The following is a 15,103-nucleotide window of genomic DNA, read 5'->3' on the forward strand; positions in this document are numbered from 1 at the left end:
AAGGAAATGCGGACGGTTTTGTACCACTGGAGTATCAGGCTTGACAAAGTAGGTGGTGGTTATATATGGAAGGCTCTGCTTTGCTAAGAAACTTGGACTTGATTCATCCAAGTTATGAGACACGGAAAGGCTTAGAGTAGGGTGAAACATGCACACATTTGTTTCAAATTTCAAGAGTGGGTAAGGAAAGTCCACTGCCAGAACCGTTCAAGTGTACTGTGAGAAAGACTGCTCTGTCCATCTCTACAAGTTGCTGTAGGGGTCAAACAGGGTGGTGTATGTTTTAGAGTTCTGACTATACAATGGCCACACAGTTACAAGAAAATCATTACTCTCACCCCTGGATCACCATTTAAACAAAAAAATAGCAGGAATGCCGACTCAGACTAAAATTTGAAAATGTTTATTGTTTCTGGACTCTTATTTCCTTTGTAAATTTTTGGTTCAAACTGAAAAAGCAAAATATGGTTCAGCATGTGTAGTAAGACCCATTAAATATATATATGTTCACACACATATATATCATTTGGTTATCTCTGAATAGTGGGATTCCCCATGCTTTGTACTTTATTTCTTTCTTCCTTTCTATATGTGAATCTATTACAAAGAATATATATATTACATTTACTTCAAGAGCAATTAAAAGACCACAATTACCGTTTAAGTAATTTCCTGTTCACCTGTAGTAAAGATGTGCTGGTATCCCTTGGTATCAGAATTTTTTGTTGTTGAAACTTATATACCAAATAGATTTGGTTAAATTTTCAGTTGAATTCTCACTATCCAAACTTCCACTTTTTGTTTTCCTAAACTCAGTAATCAAATAGATTTGGAAGGTGAGGATTTTTATAATTGCTTTTTTATATTACTATCATTTCTGGCTCTTAATTTTTTCTCCTCCTTTTTCTTTCTCACATACTACTAATTTATATTATCTTTTGCAGTTGATATATTTGCTGAAAGGACAAATATATCTCTGTTAGCTCGTTTAAATTCCTGTGGCAGCAAAGCAGATTGTAAATGACATATTCTTACAGAGAAATATAACTTTAAGGAAACTCTACTAGGAGTAGGAGTGCTCCGAGGACAATGGCAATCTCCACACAAGGATCTGATACTCCTTCTGGGAACAAGACATTACAACCAGAGGGGATGGACAGGAGACCTAAAGACCTAGTATCCACCTTCCAAGGAATAGGAGAGGGAGGCATTGCTGAGTAGCTAAGAAAAAAGATCACGAGTCTTCCTTCTCCTGGAACCTATGGAGAAAAAAAAAAAAAAAAAGACTTGTTATATTAAACCAAAAGGAGAGTTTCTAGCAGGATGAGATATGATACTCAAAAGAATCAAAGAAGGCTTGTATTTACGCCACTAGGGAGAACTCAATCTCCTAAACAACCCTCCAACTTCAAGACAACTAACTAAAAATGCTGGGATTAAAAAAATATATACACAATGAAATATGACCTTGAAGTATACAAAGATTTCTTCAACAACACAAAAAGCACTAACCATAAAAGAAAAAAAAAAATAAAAAGAATAAACTGGACCTCATTGATGAGATAGCAAGAAAGTAAAGGCAATCTTTGCACTGGTCAGAAATTATCTAAAACCATGAATCCAGACTTAAACCTGAAGCCCCCTGCTACCCTGGTGCCCTTGACCTACTGTTTTTATGGCCACATGGGATATAAGAAACTGGAGATAAAACCTGCAATGCCTGATAAAACCTGCAATGCCTGATAAGAGATTCCTTGCATAAATTTGGGACCACCCCCACCCACTCACCCCCAGCCAGGGGGCCTACCTGTCTGTGTAAAAGTGAACGAGTAAAAAATTAATCCAACTTTGCAGAAGGGGAATTTAACTGTTTCAAGTAAGGAGAGGAAGAGAAATGTATTCTCTAAGAATTTCTAACCATAAGTTGGCCCTTAAATGGTTTTGCAGCACAAGTGCATATGACCTGTGTGGTCCAAAAAACCTGAAGCCAAGAATTTATTTAAAGTGATTCCAGCTTGGTAGTGCCTCAAGGCACCCAGAAGAGCAAACACAAATGCTGAGAATAGAGCCTTCACCCCGTGCCTCAAAGAATTTTTAAAGTTTTAAAAATCCTGAGCTTACAGTCAAAAATTACAAAGACAAAGGAAAAAAGAACACCATGAGAGAGAGTAGAGTCAGGAGAAATAGCAAATAGCAGCATCAGACGCACAAGACTGTGGACATCAGAATTATCAGATACAGAATATAATAGAGCCATGTTCAATATATTTAAATGTAATATATTTTTAAAGAATAAAAGGAGAAATTTAAAATATGCTTAAAGAATTGGGAATGATTAAAATGACTGAGGAGATCTGAAAAATAATCCAGTAAACTCATAAAAATATTTAAAACCTAATATTGAGTTGAAAATTTATGTCCACACAAAAACCTGCACATGAATGTTTTTAGAAGCTTTATTCATAATTGCCCCAAATTGGAAGCAACCAAGATACCCTTCCATAGGTGAATGAATGGATAAACAAACAGTCGCACATCCACACAACGGAATCTTATCCAGCAATAAAAAGACATGACCTTAGATAAAATGGACTTAATCAAAATTTAAAACTTTTGTACATCAAAAGATACCATCAATGAACTGTGGTGTATGCAAACAATAGAAAATTGAGCAACTGCAAGAAGAAATGAAGTTGTGAGTCATGCAACCAGGTGAATGGATTTTGAGGACAATGTTTTGTGTGAAGTATGCCAGAAATGAAAAGACCAACATTATAACGCCTCATCTAATATGGATTAACTATAATTTGCAAACTCTGAGAATTTAATCTTAAAGCACGGGTTATCAGGGGAAGGCTTAATGTAAGATTGTAAGCTCTCAATAGCAGTCACATCTATTCCTGAGTTGTCATGGTTATCCTTAAATTCTGAGATGGTGAGCTCTTTTGTGTATAACCTGGTCGGTCTCTGGAACTTTTGGTATCTGTGTGACACCTGAAACTCAGCGCTAGAGCTTGGCAGCTATCAATGTCAGTATTACCTCATATAGCAACTGTTCAAAAAGCTGAAAAAGTGTTCAGACATCAATTTCATATGAATGAAGCAGATCTGCTTAGGACTAAGGCAAATCAGGCCAAAGGGTAAAGGACAACACTGACTATGTTTTAAAATGTCAACTTCTGTGTGAGACCAAAGAAAGAGATGTTTATTTGGTGCGGGATGTATATTTTCTGTAGTATACTTAATAATTTAAGTGGTCAGTTTGTTTGAACACCGTAAGTATATGGAACTTTGAACAGGAAGTGAAATCTGGTAGGTTTGTACAGGATGGGGTGAAATCCCGAAATATCCCAAAGTGATATGCGCAGAGAATAAAAATGTATTTGCAAGCCCTCTCTGAGGAACTGGGGGAAAATGCGAAAATGTTGGACTTCCCCACCTGGATTATTACTGATATTCTCACAAACATTGAGGACTACCAATTTAGTAGGCCAAGCCCTCGATCTGGGGGCTTTCCCTTATGAAGCTTATTACTGCAAAAGAGTGGCTAAGCCTACTTATAATTGTGCCTATGATTGTCCCCCAGAAAACCTCTTTGTTGCTCAGATGTGGCCTGTCTCTCTCTAAGCCCACTCGAAAGGTAAACTCGCTGCCCTCCCCTACGTGGGAAATGACTCTCAGGGGTGTAAATCCCCCTGGCAATGCGAGATGAGCCTGGACACAGCATCATGGGATTGAGAAAATCTCCTTGACCAAAAAGGGGAAGATGACGAAACAAAATAAGGTTTCAGTGGCTGAGAGATTTCAAATGGAGTCAAGAGGTCACTCTGGAGGGTATTCTCATGCGCTATATAGATACCACTTTTTAGTTTTTAGTGTGCTGGAATGGCTAGAGGGAAATCCCTGAAGCTGTCGAACTGCAACCCAGTGGACTTGATTCTTGAAGACGATTGTATAATTATGTAGCTTACACAGTGTGATTGTGAAACCTTGTTGCTCACCCTTCCTTTATCCAGTGTATGGACAGATGAGTAGAAAAATGGGGACAAAAATTAAATGAAAAATAGGGTGGGATGGAATGTTTTAGGTGTTTTTTTTTTACTTTTTTTTTTTTTTGGAGTAAGAAAAATGTTCAAAAATTGATTCTGGTGATGAATGTACAACTATATGATGGTACTGTGAATAACTGTACACTGTACATGATTGTAGGGTATACAAATATATCTCAGTAAAACTATTTTTTTAAAAAGGTACCATCAAGGAAGAAAAAAAATAACCTACAGAATGGGAAAAATATTTGGAAATCATATACCCAATAAGGGTCTATTAGCTAGAATGTATAAAAAATGGCAACAACCTATCAACAAAAAGATTTAAAAATGGGCAAAGGGCTTGAAATAGACCTTTCTCCAAAGAGGATAGGCAAATAAATAATGAGCACATGAAAAGATGCTCAAAATCACTGGTCAACAGGAAAATGCAAATTAAAAGCACAATGAGCTACTGCTTCACACTCACTATGACAATTATTAAAAAAAAAAAAACAAAATAATTGTTGGTGAGAATGCAGAGAACTAGGAATCCTTATACATTGTTGGGGGGATTGTAAAATGGTGCAGCCACTGTGGAAATCAGTTTGTTGGTTCCTCAGAAAGTTGAAAATAGAATTATCATATGACCCAACAAACCCACTTCTTGGTATATACCCCAAAGAATTGAAAGCAGAGGCTCAAACAGTACACTAATGTTCATAGCAGCATTATTCACAATAGCTAAAAGGTGGAAGCAATCCAAGTGTCCATCAATGGAAGAACGGATAAACAAAACATGGTTTATAAACCCAGAATGGAGTATTATTCAGCCATAAAAAAGAATGGAGTTCTGGTACACACTACAACATGGATGAACCTAGAAGACGTTAAGCGAAATAAGACACAAAAAGGCAAATGTTGTATGACATCACTTATATGAAATACCTAGAAAAAACTAATTTCACAGAGACAGATAGATTATAAATTACCAGGGGCAGGAGGGTGGTTATTACTTAATGGATGCATGAGGTGATGAAAAAGTTTGGATAATGGATATTGGTGATGGTAGCATAATATTGCAAATGCAATTAATACCACTGAATTGTATTTAAAATGAGAAATTGTGGGTTGTATGCATGTTCTACAGTAAAAAGGAAAAAGAAAGAAATGAGCTATCAAACCGTGAAAAGATATGGAGGAACCTTAAATACATATTGCTAAGTGAAAGAAGCCAGTCTGAAAAGGCTACTTAGTTTATGATTCCAAGTATATGACATTGAGGAAAAGGCAGAACTATATAGACAGTAAAAAGATCAATGGTTGCAACGGGTGAGGGGAAGAGATGAATAGGTGGAGCCCAGGGCATTTTTAGGGCAGTGAAACTATACTGTATTATTCCATGGTGGATAATGACATTACACATTTGTCAAAATCCATAGAATTACCTACACAAAGAGTGAACCCTAATGTAAACTATGGACTTTAGTTACTAATAATGTTTCAGTACTTGTTCATCAATTGTAACAAATGTACCACACTAATGCAAGATGTTAATAATAAGGGAAACTATGTGTGTGGAGAAAGGGGAAAGGGGAGAGGGGAAGAGGAGTGTGTGGGAACTTTATACTTTCTGTGCAACTTTTCTGTAAACCCAAAACTGCTCTAAAAATAAAAGTTTATTATTTTTAAAAAGTAATAATTATTGAAATAAACTTAAGACAGAATTAGTAACCTGGAAGAAAGACCCGAAGAAATTATCCAGAAGGCAGCAGAGAGAAAAGAGATAGAAAATATGAAAGACAGGTTAAGAGAAATGGAGAATAGGTCTAATCAACAACTAATTAGAAGTACAGAATGTGATAGTTGAGAACATGGGGGAAAAGACTATTCAACAAGATAAAGGCTGATAATTTTCCAACGTTGATGGGAGAAAAAAAAAAAAAAAAAACAATTTCAGAAAACCCAGCAATTCCCAAATCTGATAAATAAAGCCACATCTTGAAACTGCAGAACACCAAAGACCAGTTCTTTAAACCATCCAGAAAGCCCATGTTCTTTTTGTCATGCATGAGCAATTCTCATCAAAGTAAAACTACCTTGACTGTAGTGCAAGACTCCAGCATAAGATGGTGACCACTAAGCAAAACCTGCCTTCTCTATTTTTTCATTTTCTTTTCAATTATTTTTATAAGTTTAGTTCACTGACCATAAAAAGTGTATGAAAAGTGTAATGTTTTTAAATTAAAAGACCACACATTTCCCTATTATTGTACAGAAATGAGGAATGTAATCAAAGAAACAAATTGTTCATTTAGTAAAATGTAAGTCACTGGATTTGTTTAGCTGGCAAGCAGATGGAAAAAGGGCAGAGGGAGGGGAAATGACACTGACTTGCAGTTGGTACAGGTGTAGAAGACAGTCTGCCCTTCGTCAGCTGAGCGCATTTGTCTGGTGTGGTATGCCATTCCTTCATGACCACATCGAGAGCAGCGTCTGTCAACCTGCGAAACAATTAGTGAGACAGGGGAGGCCTAGTCATATCTCCTTATTTCTGATAGATATCAGGTTGTCACATCCCACAGACAATTCTGCTCTCAAGACCCCTCTACTTTCTTGGAATGGGGTACAAAACTCTCCAGATTTCTGCATTACCCTCTGCCCCATTTCTTTCTCGTTTCCCTTACCAAGCCAGTCCTTGATCTCATTAACTTACCACGGGCCCCTGGAACTCTGGTCCTTCTTCCACCGACATAGGCACGGCTGTTCCCAGTTTGTGGAACACAAATGAGGTCTTCACAACCTTCCCTTCGAAGTCTGCGCAGGCGGTAAGAACCGTTTGTGGAGACAAGCGGTGGGAGTAGACACCCGCAACCCCTCCCGGTTAGGCCAGGAGGCTCCGCATTCCTTGTGTCACCTTTAGGTCTCGCCCCGGGACCAAAGGTACAAGTGCCTGATCTCCTGCTCTGGGATCCCCCTCCATAATCCCGCCATCTTGAGGTCCCCAAGCCTCCGACCCTTCCATTCTAGATCCTGCGCCAGGACCACTGCCTAAGAGTCCCTCACCCCGCACGTTGATGGAGAAGCCACAGCGAGTACAAATGACCGTATCCTGAGTCCCGGGCAGAGGTAGAACCGAGCCGCAGTCTGGGCAGAAATCTAGGTCCGACTGGAAGCTGGAGCAGGTCTTGGCGAGGTCCATGACAGATAGATGGTCGAGGGTTGGGGAGAGGAAGAGAAACTTATTAACAAAAGAGAAGTTTTTAAAAAACCAACCTCACCACTCAGGGGTCCTTCCTATCCTGTCCCAGGACCTAGGCATAAATAACTCGAGCCCTCCTTCTACGCACGCCTCCTATTTCGGCGACGAGTGAGCCTAAGCGTCCGACATTCACAGCCCGCACCGGGCGCCAACCGGCCTGATACCCTCCCCGGGAGAAGAGCTGGCCAACCCGGCGACCTAGAGCGCAGGTGTCTGCAAGAGCCGCGGGGCAGCCAGCGCGTGGAGGCCCACAGCGTCAACACGTTCGGGCTCACGATTGGCTGAGACGTCATAAGTAATCGCCAACCAGTTCCCAAGAGCCTTCCGGAGAGAACGGAATGTCCGCGAGCGGCCCTTCTGCTTGGTATTGTGACGTCGGATAAGAAAACAGTAGGCGATGCCGCTCCTCTGGCTGCTTTACCCCCAGGACTTAACTCTGGGATATTCATTTTCTTGGTCTCGCATCCCTTGCCGGGGACCTTCCCCTTAAAACCGTATTAACCTTCCTGAATACTAGTTTTACTGACTAGAGAACTACAATTCCCGCCATTCCTGAGCCAGTGTTTCCTTTCGGCGGCTACTCGATGGTTAAAAACAAAGACAGCTAAGCACTTTAGGAGTTACGGTTCTGGTGTGCGCTGTTCCTTGCTGGCCAGCGTGGGCTGCTCTGCAGTGCCCAGCCTGGCTTGCGTGCTCTAATGTCTGGGTGCAGTTCCGGGGCGCTTGGACGGTGTGTGTTGGCTTCTTAAGGGGCAGAAAGTGGTAAAGGTGAGGACGAAGGAGGAATGCTTAGTTCCTCGGGACGAAAGGAATGGAGTGGGACATTGGAGGGATTCAGGCCTTTGAAAGTGGCGGAAGAAAGGTGTTTTGGAGCTCTCCTATCCTTAGGCGCCTGCCGGTGAGGGACACGGGCTTGAATCAAGGGAGCAGCCCTTGGATGGGCTTTCACTAAGACTTGGGCGGAGTTTGGCTTTAAGTTGGGGACGGCCTCCCCCATCTCTTTCGCCTTTTGCCTGGTCAACTCTAAATCATTGTCATCCATTAGGGGGACAGTCGACATTACATTAATCTTTTGTAAACTTAAGGGCAGTATCTTGAGAAAGTCTTGGTATTTTCGTTCATTTGTAACGTATAAGCTATGTAGAAAATTGTACTAAACGGGTAGCTTCTAGATGAGTTTCTGGTAAACTCCAGATATGTTAGGTGTTCTGGAGCCATCACTGTTTTCTCCTCTGAAGGAGATAAAATGCCGTTTCTCTTTGGGAGATGCTCCTGTCTGCCTTTTTTCTTTCTTTTTTTTCAGTAATGAATACACGAGATAGTAAATTAAAACTTAGCAAGTTGCAGGAAAGTGACAAGCCCTGTAATTTCACGTACTTGGGTGTAATTTTCTTTATCTTAAAAAGGGAGGTCTGTTGCTAAGCCCAGGATGATAGGCAGTTTCTATGCTTAGTTCTCAGTGTGTTGTCTCCTTTGAAAATGGAAATTGAAATTAGCCTGCCTCCCTCCTCAACTTTCCCTTTTCAGTTTGACAAACAGTGAAGCATCCAACATGGATTGAATACTATCCTAGTGCAGTGGAGGAACCACAAGCATTATAAGGCATGGCCCCTCTCCAACAAGTTCACAATCAATTCAATAAATATTTATTGAGCACTTATGCCAGACTTTGAACTGAGGCTGGGGCTACAGAATTGAAAATTGTTCTCTGACCTCAAGGAATGCAAGTGAATAATTAGAATACAACAAATGAACATAAGTATATACAAAATGTAAAGGTCCAGGACAGGCCTATCAAATAACTATGCCCATGTACTTCAAGAAAGACTGGTAAATGCTTTAATAAACAGATATAATGCCGTGGGAAATACAAGAGAGAAAGATGTCAGACATCATACGATAAGGATAATCAACAAATGTTTACTTTTGAGAGCTAAAAGGGAACTTCAAATCACAGACTTTCGTGTTAAGTACTATGCTAGGTGCTATGTACAGAAAAATAGAAGTAAGGTAGTCATATTTTTTTTCTAAAAATAGGTATACATAGGCAAATAAGAATGTACCTAAGAGTTCAGTGAGTCAGAACATTTTTCAGATTTTCTTTGATAATATAGACAGATTGTATTATCTTTTTAGATCTAATTTTTAATTCCTGCTGTTTTTGAATAAGCCTAAATTTCAGCTGAAAAGACAATGCAGCAAAATGTGAAAAATGATATATATATATACATATGTCACAATGTAAACCATAATTAATTTTCAGATGACTTGTAGAAATAAAGTGTTTGGGGGAAGACACAAGTCGCTGTGACAAGGAATAGACCAGAAAGAATTTATGGAGAGTCAGGGACTTAACCTGTGAAGGAAAAATAATTAACATTTACTGAGAACTTACCATATATCAAGCATTGTGTCAGGCTCTTTACATCTAACTTGCATTTGTTCTTTATAATCTTTGTAACCCTGAGAGATAGAATTGTGTCTTCTGTCTCTATTTTACAGATGAGGAAATCGACATAGACAAAGGTTAAGTTACTTGCTCTTGGTATACACACCTAGGAATTTAGATTTAAACCTAGGCCTTTCAGGGTCCAAAACCCATGCTCTTAACCATGAAAGATGTAAACAAAGGCACAGAGATGAAATGCCAGGCATCCTCAGTGGCTTAAATACGACCTCACAGTAAACTCAGACCAAACCAGGGATGACACATAAAAAGTTGGTAGTCTTCACTTGTGTTGCTGTCAGCCTGTCCTACAAATAAATGCAGAGTACCTGCAAATTCCTATCCTGAAGGGTTCAATTGTAAATGGTCCCATAATGGATTAGGGTGAAGGATGATTGGCAGCATAAGACAGCCAAGCGGAGGTGTGGGCAATAAAATAAGAACAGAATTTCAGAGCGAAAGTTTAGAGCACAGAAATGCTGTATGTGCTGATAGAGGCAGAGCGGGCCCAGATCCAGAAACTACAGAAAGAGAATGAAGTAATAAAACTAGAGCCTAGAAATATCTCAGAAGATGAAGGAAGCTGGGGAACTGAACAATCTGACACAGATGTGCTCAGGCAATACCTCACCAAGAAGTCTGTCTCTTCCCTCTCTCAGTACCCAATACAAGATTCAGAATGGTTCAAGTTGAGTCCGCAAGAGAAGTATGCTTTTAGTTCATGTGAGAGGAAAAGTCCTCTTCTTATTAAAGGACCATTTATTATTCTCCGCCATAGAAATACAACAGTTTCCCTTGGGGGAAAACAGCCCTGCTGGAACCTATTCATGGGTTTTCTGTTTGGGAGGGAAATACCATTGGCCTTGGCCAAAAACATGGGGTTCCTTGACTCAAGCAGACTCTGTGAGCAGATGTGTTCTGGCACCTCCCACCTTCTAATCTAACTTTGCTTTTATGTCTTACAGATTGGCCTGGGCTATAGCCTCTAAAGACTCTAGGATTGCTGCAGGCCAAGAGTCCCCACTGGAGAAAAAGATTTTGGTAAATAAATTATCTTCACATCATATAGTTTGGAGTTGCTAGGAGAAGGAATGTTAGGTTTAAAATTCTTTCCCCCAAATGACACCTTCAGGTAGTAAGCCTACACTCAGCTTTATCCACAGTTGCAAAACAAAATATCATTTTGAAAACTCCCAACACTGCATATATTTTTAAACTAACTTTTGATATGCAGTGATGGGTAGATACTTCATACTTACAGAGCTCACGGGCTTACTTAGGTGCAATGGGAGTAAAATCACAATTATTACATTAAAGTAAATAAAAGACCTTGTATCTTTTCTTGGTGTCAAAAGTGAGAGTCGAACCCAGGGAAGTGAATCTCCCTGGCAATGTGGAATATGACTCCCGGGGAGGAATGTAGACCCGGCATCATGGGATGGAGAACATCTTCTTGACCAAAAGGGGGATGTGAAAGGAAATGAAATAAGCTTCAGTGGCAGAGAGATTCCAAAACGAGCCGAGAGATCACTCTGGTGGGCACTCTTACGCACACTTTAGACAACCTTTTTTAGGTTCTAAAGAATTGGGGTAGCTGGTGGTGGATACCTGAAACTATTAAACTACAACCCAGAACCCATGAATCTCGAAGACAATTGTATAAAAATGTAGCTTATGAGGGGTGACAGTGGGATTGGGAATGCCATAAGGACCAAACTCCACTTTGTCTAGTTTATGGATCGTTGTGTAGAAAAGTAGGGGAAGCAAACAAACAGACAAAGGTACCTAGTGTTCTTTTTTACTTCAATTGCTCTTTTTCACTCTAATTATTATTCTTGTTATTTTTGTGTGTGTGCTAATGAAGGTGTCAGGGATTGATTTAGGTGATGAATGTACAACTATGTAATGGTACTGTAAACAATCGAAAGTACAATTTGTTTTGTATGACTGCGTGGTATGTGAATATATCTCAATAAAATGATGATTTAAAAAAAAAAAAAAAGTGAGAGTCGAGTCCTCTTTAAATATGTTCTAAGTAAAAAGATGGTGGTCACATTTTAAAATTCTATACCTCACTTTGACAGAATCTAGGTGGCGTGCACACAACAGCAGCAAGAAGACTGATAGCTCAGAAATATCAAGAGGAGTATGAAACGCTCTGTAGGGAGCAGTCTCTTTCTCTTGATTACTGGCTTGCCAAAGCAGAGTCTTATTATAATAAAAGAATAGTGGAAATGATGAAAGAACAGAAATCAGGCAGTGAAATTAAGGAGAAGATAGAGGAGAAAAAAACCCAAGGCATAGAGAGACAAAAACTTTACTACTTAGTACCTGAGAGAGAGCTGAAACACATAGAGAGGCACATACATCGAACAGGCCAGGCCAGAGAATTTATGAATAAAACATTTAAACAACCACGATTCCCCAGTGAAATAACACTACCGAAAATTGTGACAGAAGAGCATGGCATCCAGAAAGCACAGAGAAGAAAGCAGGTAACAGAGAGGGAACAGATGCAAATTAAAGATCACCAGGAACGTATGATTCGAGGACGAGAACTTATAGAGCAAAGACTCAAGGAAAGGCTCTTGGAGAAAAAACAGAGCCTGCCATCTGTACGTATGAAGCATGAGAAAGTAAAGAAAGAGGAGAAGGAGCTTGAGAGGGTTATTGCATATCCTCTTTTCCAGCCACACCATAGAAGTCGGATTAAAGTGAATATTCTTATGGAAAAGCCTCAGAATAGAGACGAAGAATATACAGTGATAAAACCATATCCAAAAAAATTCTTGACTATGCCACCCTTTTTGAGAAGTCAAATAGGAAAAATAAAAGATTAGTAAAGTTTCAGTGCTTTTACAATAAAATCACGTGTCTTAAATGAACTTTTTTTCCAGTGCTTTTTCTCGTCTTTCCCCAGAGTTCAGTGAATATACCCATTCTGCAAAGTATCAGAAAGTTCTGGGTTTGAAAACTAGCGTAGCTATTTTTAGCTGCTTTGTGTTTAGTCAAGTTGCATACCTTCTTTGATGTTCAGTTTCCTCATCTGTAAAGTGGGAACAATATTTTAGCATTAATGAGAGGATTATAATTTTTATGAAACATTAGCATATATTAGATGTTTAATAAATGTTAGTTTCTCTACTTTGGGCAGTGGTGGTGAGTAAGGAATTCTTACTGTTACATTCTCCCTACTCCCAACCCTCCAAGGTTATCTTGAAGAGATTTCTATACTCTGGTATACGGTTTTTCATTTCCTATTCATGCCTTCATCAGAGAACCTACTAAACAGATCCTAAAATTCTTAACTTCTACCATACCACTTATATATAAGAAACTTAATTTTGAAAACCTCCTATGTGCCAGGCATTGTGTTACAGGGGGGTGGGGTGAGGGGGATAAAGAGAAGTCCCTGCCCTTAAGTACTTTACAACTAATGTCATAGAACACTTTAAAAATAGATAATATAATGGGGTAAGGGGTGAGACAGAGGTATACACAAGGGGCTATATAGAGGAGGGGCATCTAACCTGGCCTGAGTGAGCAGGAAGAAGAGAAAAGTTAGAGAAGGAGTATAGTGGTCTCTCATGTTTCTTCCTTCTCCACATTTTGTCACTTCCTATCACCCACTTAACACCTTCCCAATATTTGGGTCCATTGCAGCATAACCACACTTTCTCTCTCATGCATATACATGCGCACTCTCGCTCCTCCAACACTTGCTGATAAATCAGAAAGCAAATTTATGAATTTATAGTGAGAAACTAATCTTGCAGCTGTGGGACTGTGGAGACAACTTGGACTGTAGAGGGGAAAAAAAAAAAAGGAGGGAGAAGACAACTTCAGATAGTGGCTGTTCTAAGTTATCAATCTCCCCCTTCTTTCTTTCACTGGATTGTGTACTGGTGCTTTCCCACTGCCCTTGTCCTGATGATAGAACTCAGCTACCCCCATGCCTTCCTCATAGTTGAGTCATCCTTACCTGTTTCACACTGCCAGGTGCGGTTTTGACTCATACTCAGTATGCATCTGTAATTTTCTGAAAGGTGGTGGAAAGTTCTACCCCCTACCCCCAATGAATCTTTGTAGTAGTCCTTATTATAGGGGGGACTCCTCCATTTTATCGGCAATTAATGAAAAATTGGGGTGTTGGCTACAGGCTGAGAACCAGGAAGGCTTTTTTCTTCCCCTTCATATCCATCCTCTGTTCTTTCAAACCCAAGAAAGGATCCACGGCTGGGAGGGTGGACTCTGAGTTCCAGTGTGCCCCCTCTGGCTTCCAGTGAGTTGAGACTTTGTGGTTATGTAGCCATCTGTGAACCAACACCTGTCCCCATCTTAATTTAGCAACCCCTAGTGAAATCCTTAGCCCAGCCCCTGCTAATCCCTAACCACAAGACCCTGCCTTGCAGGCCCCTAACCCAATTACAATCACTAGCAAACGAACTAACCTACTCAAACTGCGCAGTTAAGAAAAGCCTAACCTGAGAATGAACTCTGCCTAATTATAATAGTAAAAATCATACCCACAAGTGCATTTATTTAACTATTTTCTCCTCACCCCCTAACAGTCCTTTTTGAAACAGCTCATGTGCCAATATCCTAGTCTATGTCACTCTCACCCTACCTCCTGCCCCTTCCAAATCAATGCCAGTACAATGCTGCTACTCCCTCATATCTCAGGGAGACATATTTGAGGAACTGCCCTCCTGTCTTCATGGGGCTGTCCTTTGCTGAATAAAGTTTTCTCTTCTCAAAATCCCAGTGTCTACTGATTGACTGTATATATCGGGTGAGGACTCACTTCTGGTCCCCAATAGTTACAGCAGCCAGTCCTAGCAAAAGAGGGTTGCAGGTGGTGAGTTTTCTGGGAAGGTTTCTGAGTTTTCTGAGACCAGGTCTCAAAGTGAAGATGGAAAAGGGGGTGGGAGAGGAGAGGAAAAAGAAGGACCCTGACACCAAAGGTACACAGGGACAGATCCACCGTACTCATGCGGGGTGACAGAGTGATGGGGCCTGGATAGGGTGAGGCAAGCCAGGTACCTAGGACGCAAAATCTAAGGAGGTACTTGCTCTGCTTAGGAGAGAATGGCCTCCATCCTGCCCAGGTGCAGACAGAACTCGCCAATAATGCAAGTTCGTATTGGCATGTAGAAACAGTGACACAACATAGATGAACCTTGAGGACATCATGTTGTATGAAATAAGACAGACACAGAAGGACAAATATTGTATGAATTCTCTTATATGAAATACTTAGAATAAGCAAATTCACAGAGACGTAAAGCAGAAAAGTGGTTACCAGGAGCTGGGGAGAGAGGAGAATGGGGAGTTACTGCTAAAGGTACGAGTTTCTGTTTGGGATGA

The 15,103-nt window shown here is 40.2% G+C and overlaps 2 protein-coding genes across 4 annotated transcripts; one reads left to right on the forward strand and one right to left on the reverse strand.

Annotated features, from left to right (window-relative positions):
• Positions 1 to 387: 387 nt before the first annotated feature.
• Positions 388 to 7,560, reverse strand: POLR1H (RNA polymerase I subunit H). The gene is made up of 4 exons (XM_037844819.1): positions 7,095 to 7,560; positions 6,745 to 6,845; positions 6,423 to 6,532; positions 388 to 1,259 (listed from the first exon to the last, which is right to left on the reverse strand). Exons 1-4 carry the CDS (start codon positions 7,228 to 7,230, stop codon positions 1,235 to 1,237), a joined length of 372 nt encoding a protein of 123 aa, XP_037700747.1. The 5' UTR covers positions 7,231 to 7,560; the 3' UTR covers positions 388 to 1,234.
• A 44-nt stretch (positions 7,561 to 7,604) lies between these two features.
• Positions 7,605 to 12,599, forward strand: LOC119540919 (putative uncharacterized protein ZNRD1-AS1). Of its 3 annotated transcripts, XM_037844822.1 has the most exons (3): positions 8,079 to 10,442; positions 10,702 to 10,777; positions 11,821 to 12,599. In XM_037844822.1, exons 1-3 carry the CDS (start codon positions 10,213 to 10,215, stop codon positions 12,574 to 12,576), a joined length of 1,062 nt encoding a protein of 353 aa, XP_037700750.1. In that variant the 5' UTR covers positions 8,079 to 10,212; the 3' UTR covers positions 12,577 to 12,599. The 3 variants fall into 3 exon arrangements, 1 of the variants encoding a protein (XP_037700750.1); XR_005218123.1 differs by lacking the exons at positions 8,079 to 10,442; positions 11,821 to 12,599 and adding an exon at positions 7,605 to 7,680 and having other exon boundaries at positions 10,702 to 11,212; XR_005218122.1 differs by lacking the exons at positions 8,079 to 10,442; positions 11,821 to 12,599 and adding an exon at positions 7,687 to 8,058 and having other exon boundaries at positions 10,702 to 11,212.
• Positions 12,600 to 15,103: the final 2,504 nt, after the last annotated feature.

The sequence above is a fragment of the Choloepus didactylus genome, chromosome 7 (genome assembly GCF_015220235.1).
Source record: "Choloepus didactylus isolate mChoDid1 chromosome 7, mChoDid1.pri, whole genome shotgun sequence".
Classification (NCBI taxonomy): domain Eukaryota; kingdom Metazoa; phylum Chordata; class Mammalia; order Pilosa; family Megalonychidae; genus Choloepus; species Choloepus didactylus.

Coding starts and splice junctions, on each gene's coding strand:
- POLR1H (XM_037844819.1), bottom strand. CDS start 7,230: ATGGACCTCGCCAAGACCTGCTCCAGCTTCCAGTCGGACCTAGATTTC. Junction 6,846..7,094: donor CTTCTCCATCAACGTGCGGG/GTGAGGGACTCT, acceptor CCGCCTGCGCAG/ACTTCGAAGGGAAGGTTGTG. Junction 6,533..6,744: donor CAGAGTTCCAGGGGCCCGTG/GTAAGTTAATGA, acceptor ATTGTTTCGCAG/GTTGACAGACGCTGCTCTCG.
- LOC119540919 (XM_037844822.1), top strand. CDS start 10,213: ATGCTGTATGTGCTGATAGAGGCAGAGCGGGCCCAGATCCAGAAACTA. Junction 10,443..10,701: donor AAGTTGAGTCCGCAAGAGAA/GTATGCTTTTAG, acceptor TATGTCTTACAG/ATTGGCCTGGGCTATAGCCT. Junction 10,778..11,820: donor CACTGGAGAAAAAGATTTTG/GTAAATAAATTA, acceptor TCACTTTGACAG/AATCTAGGTGGCGTGCACAC.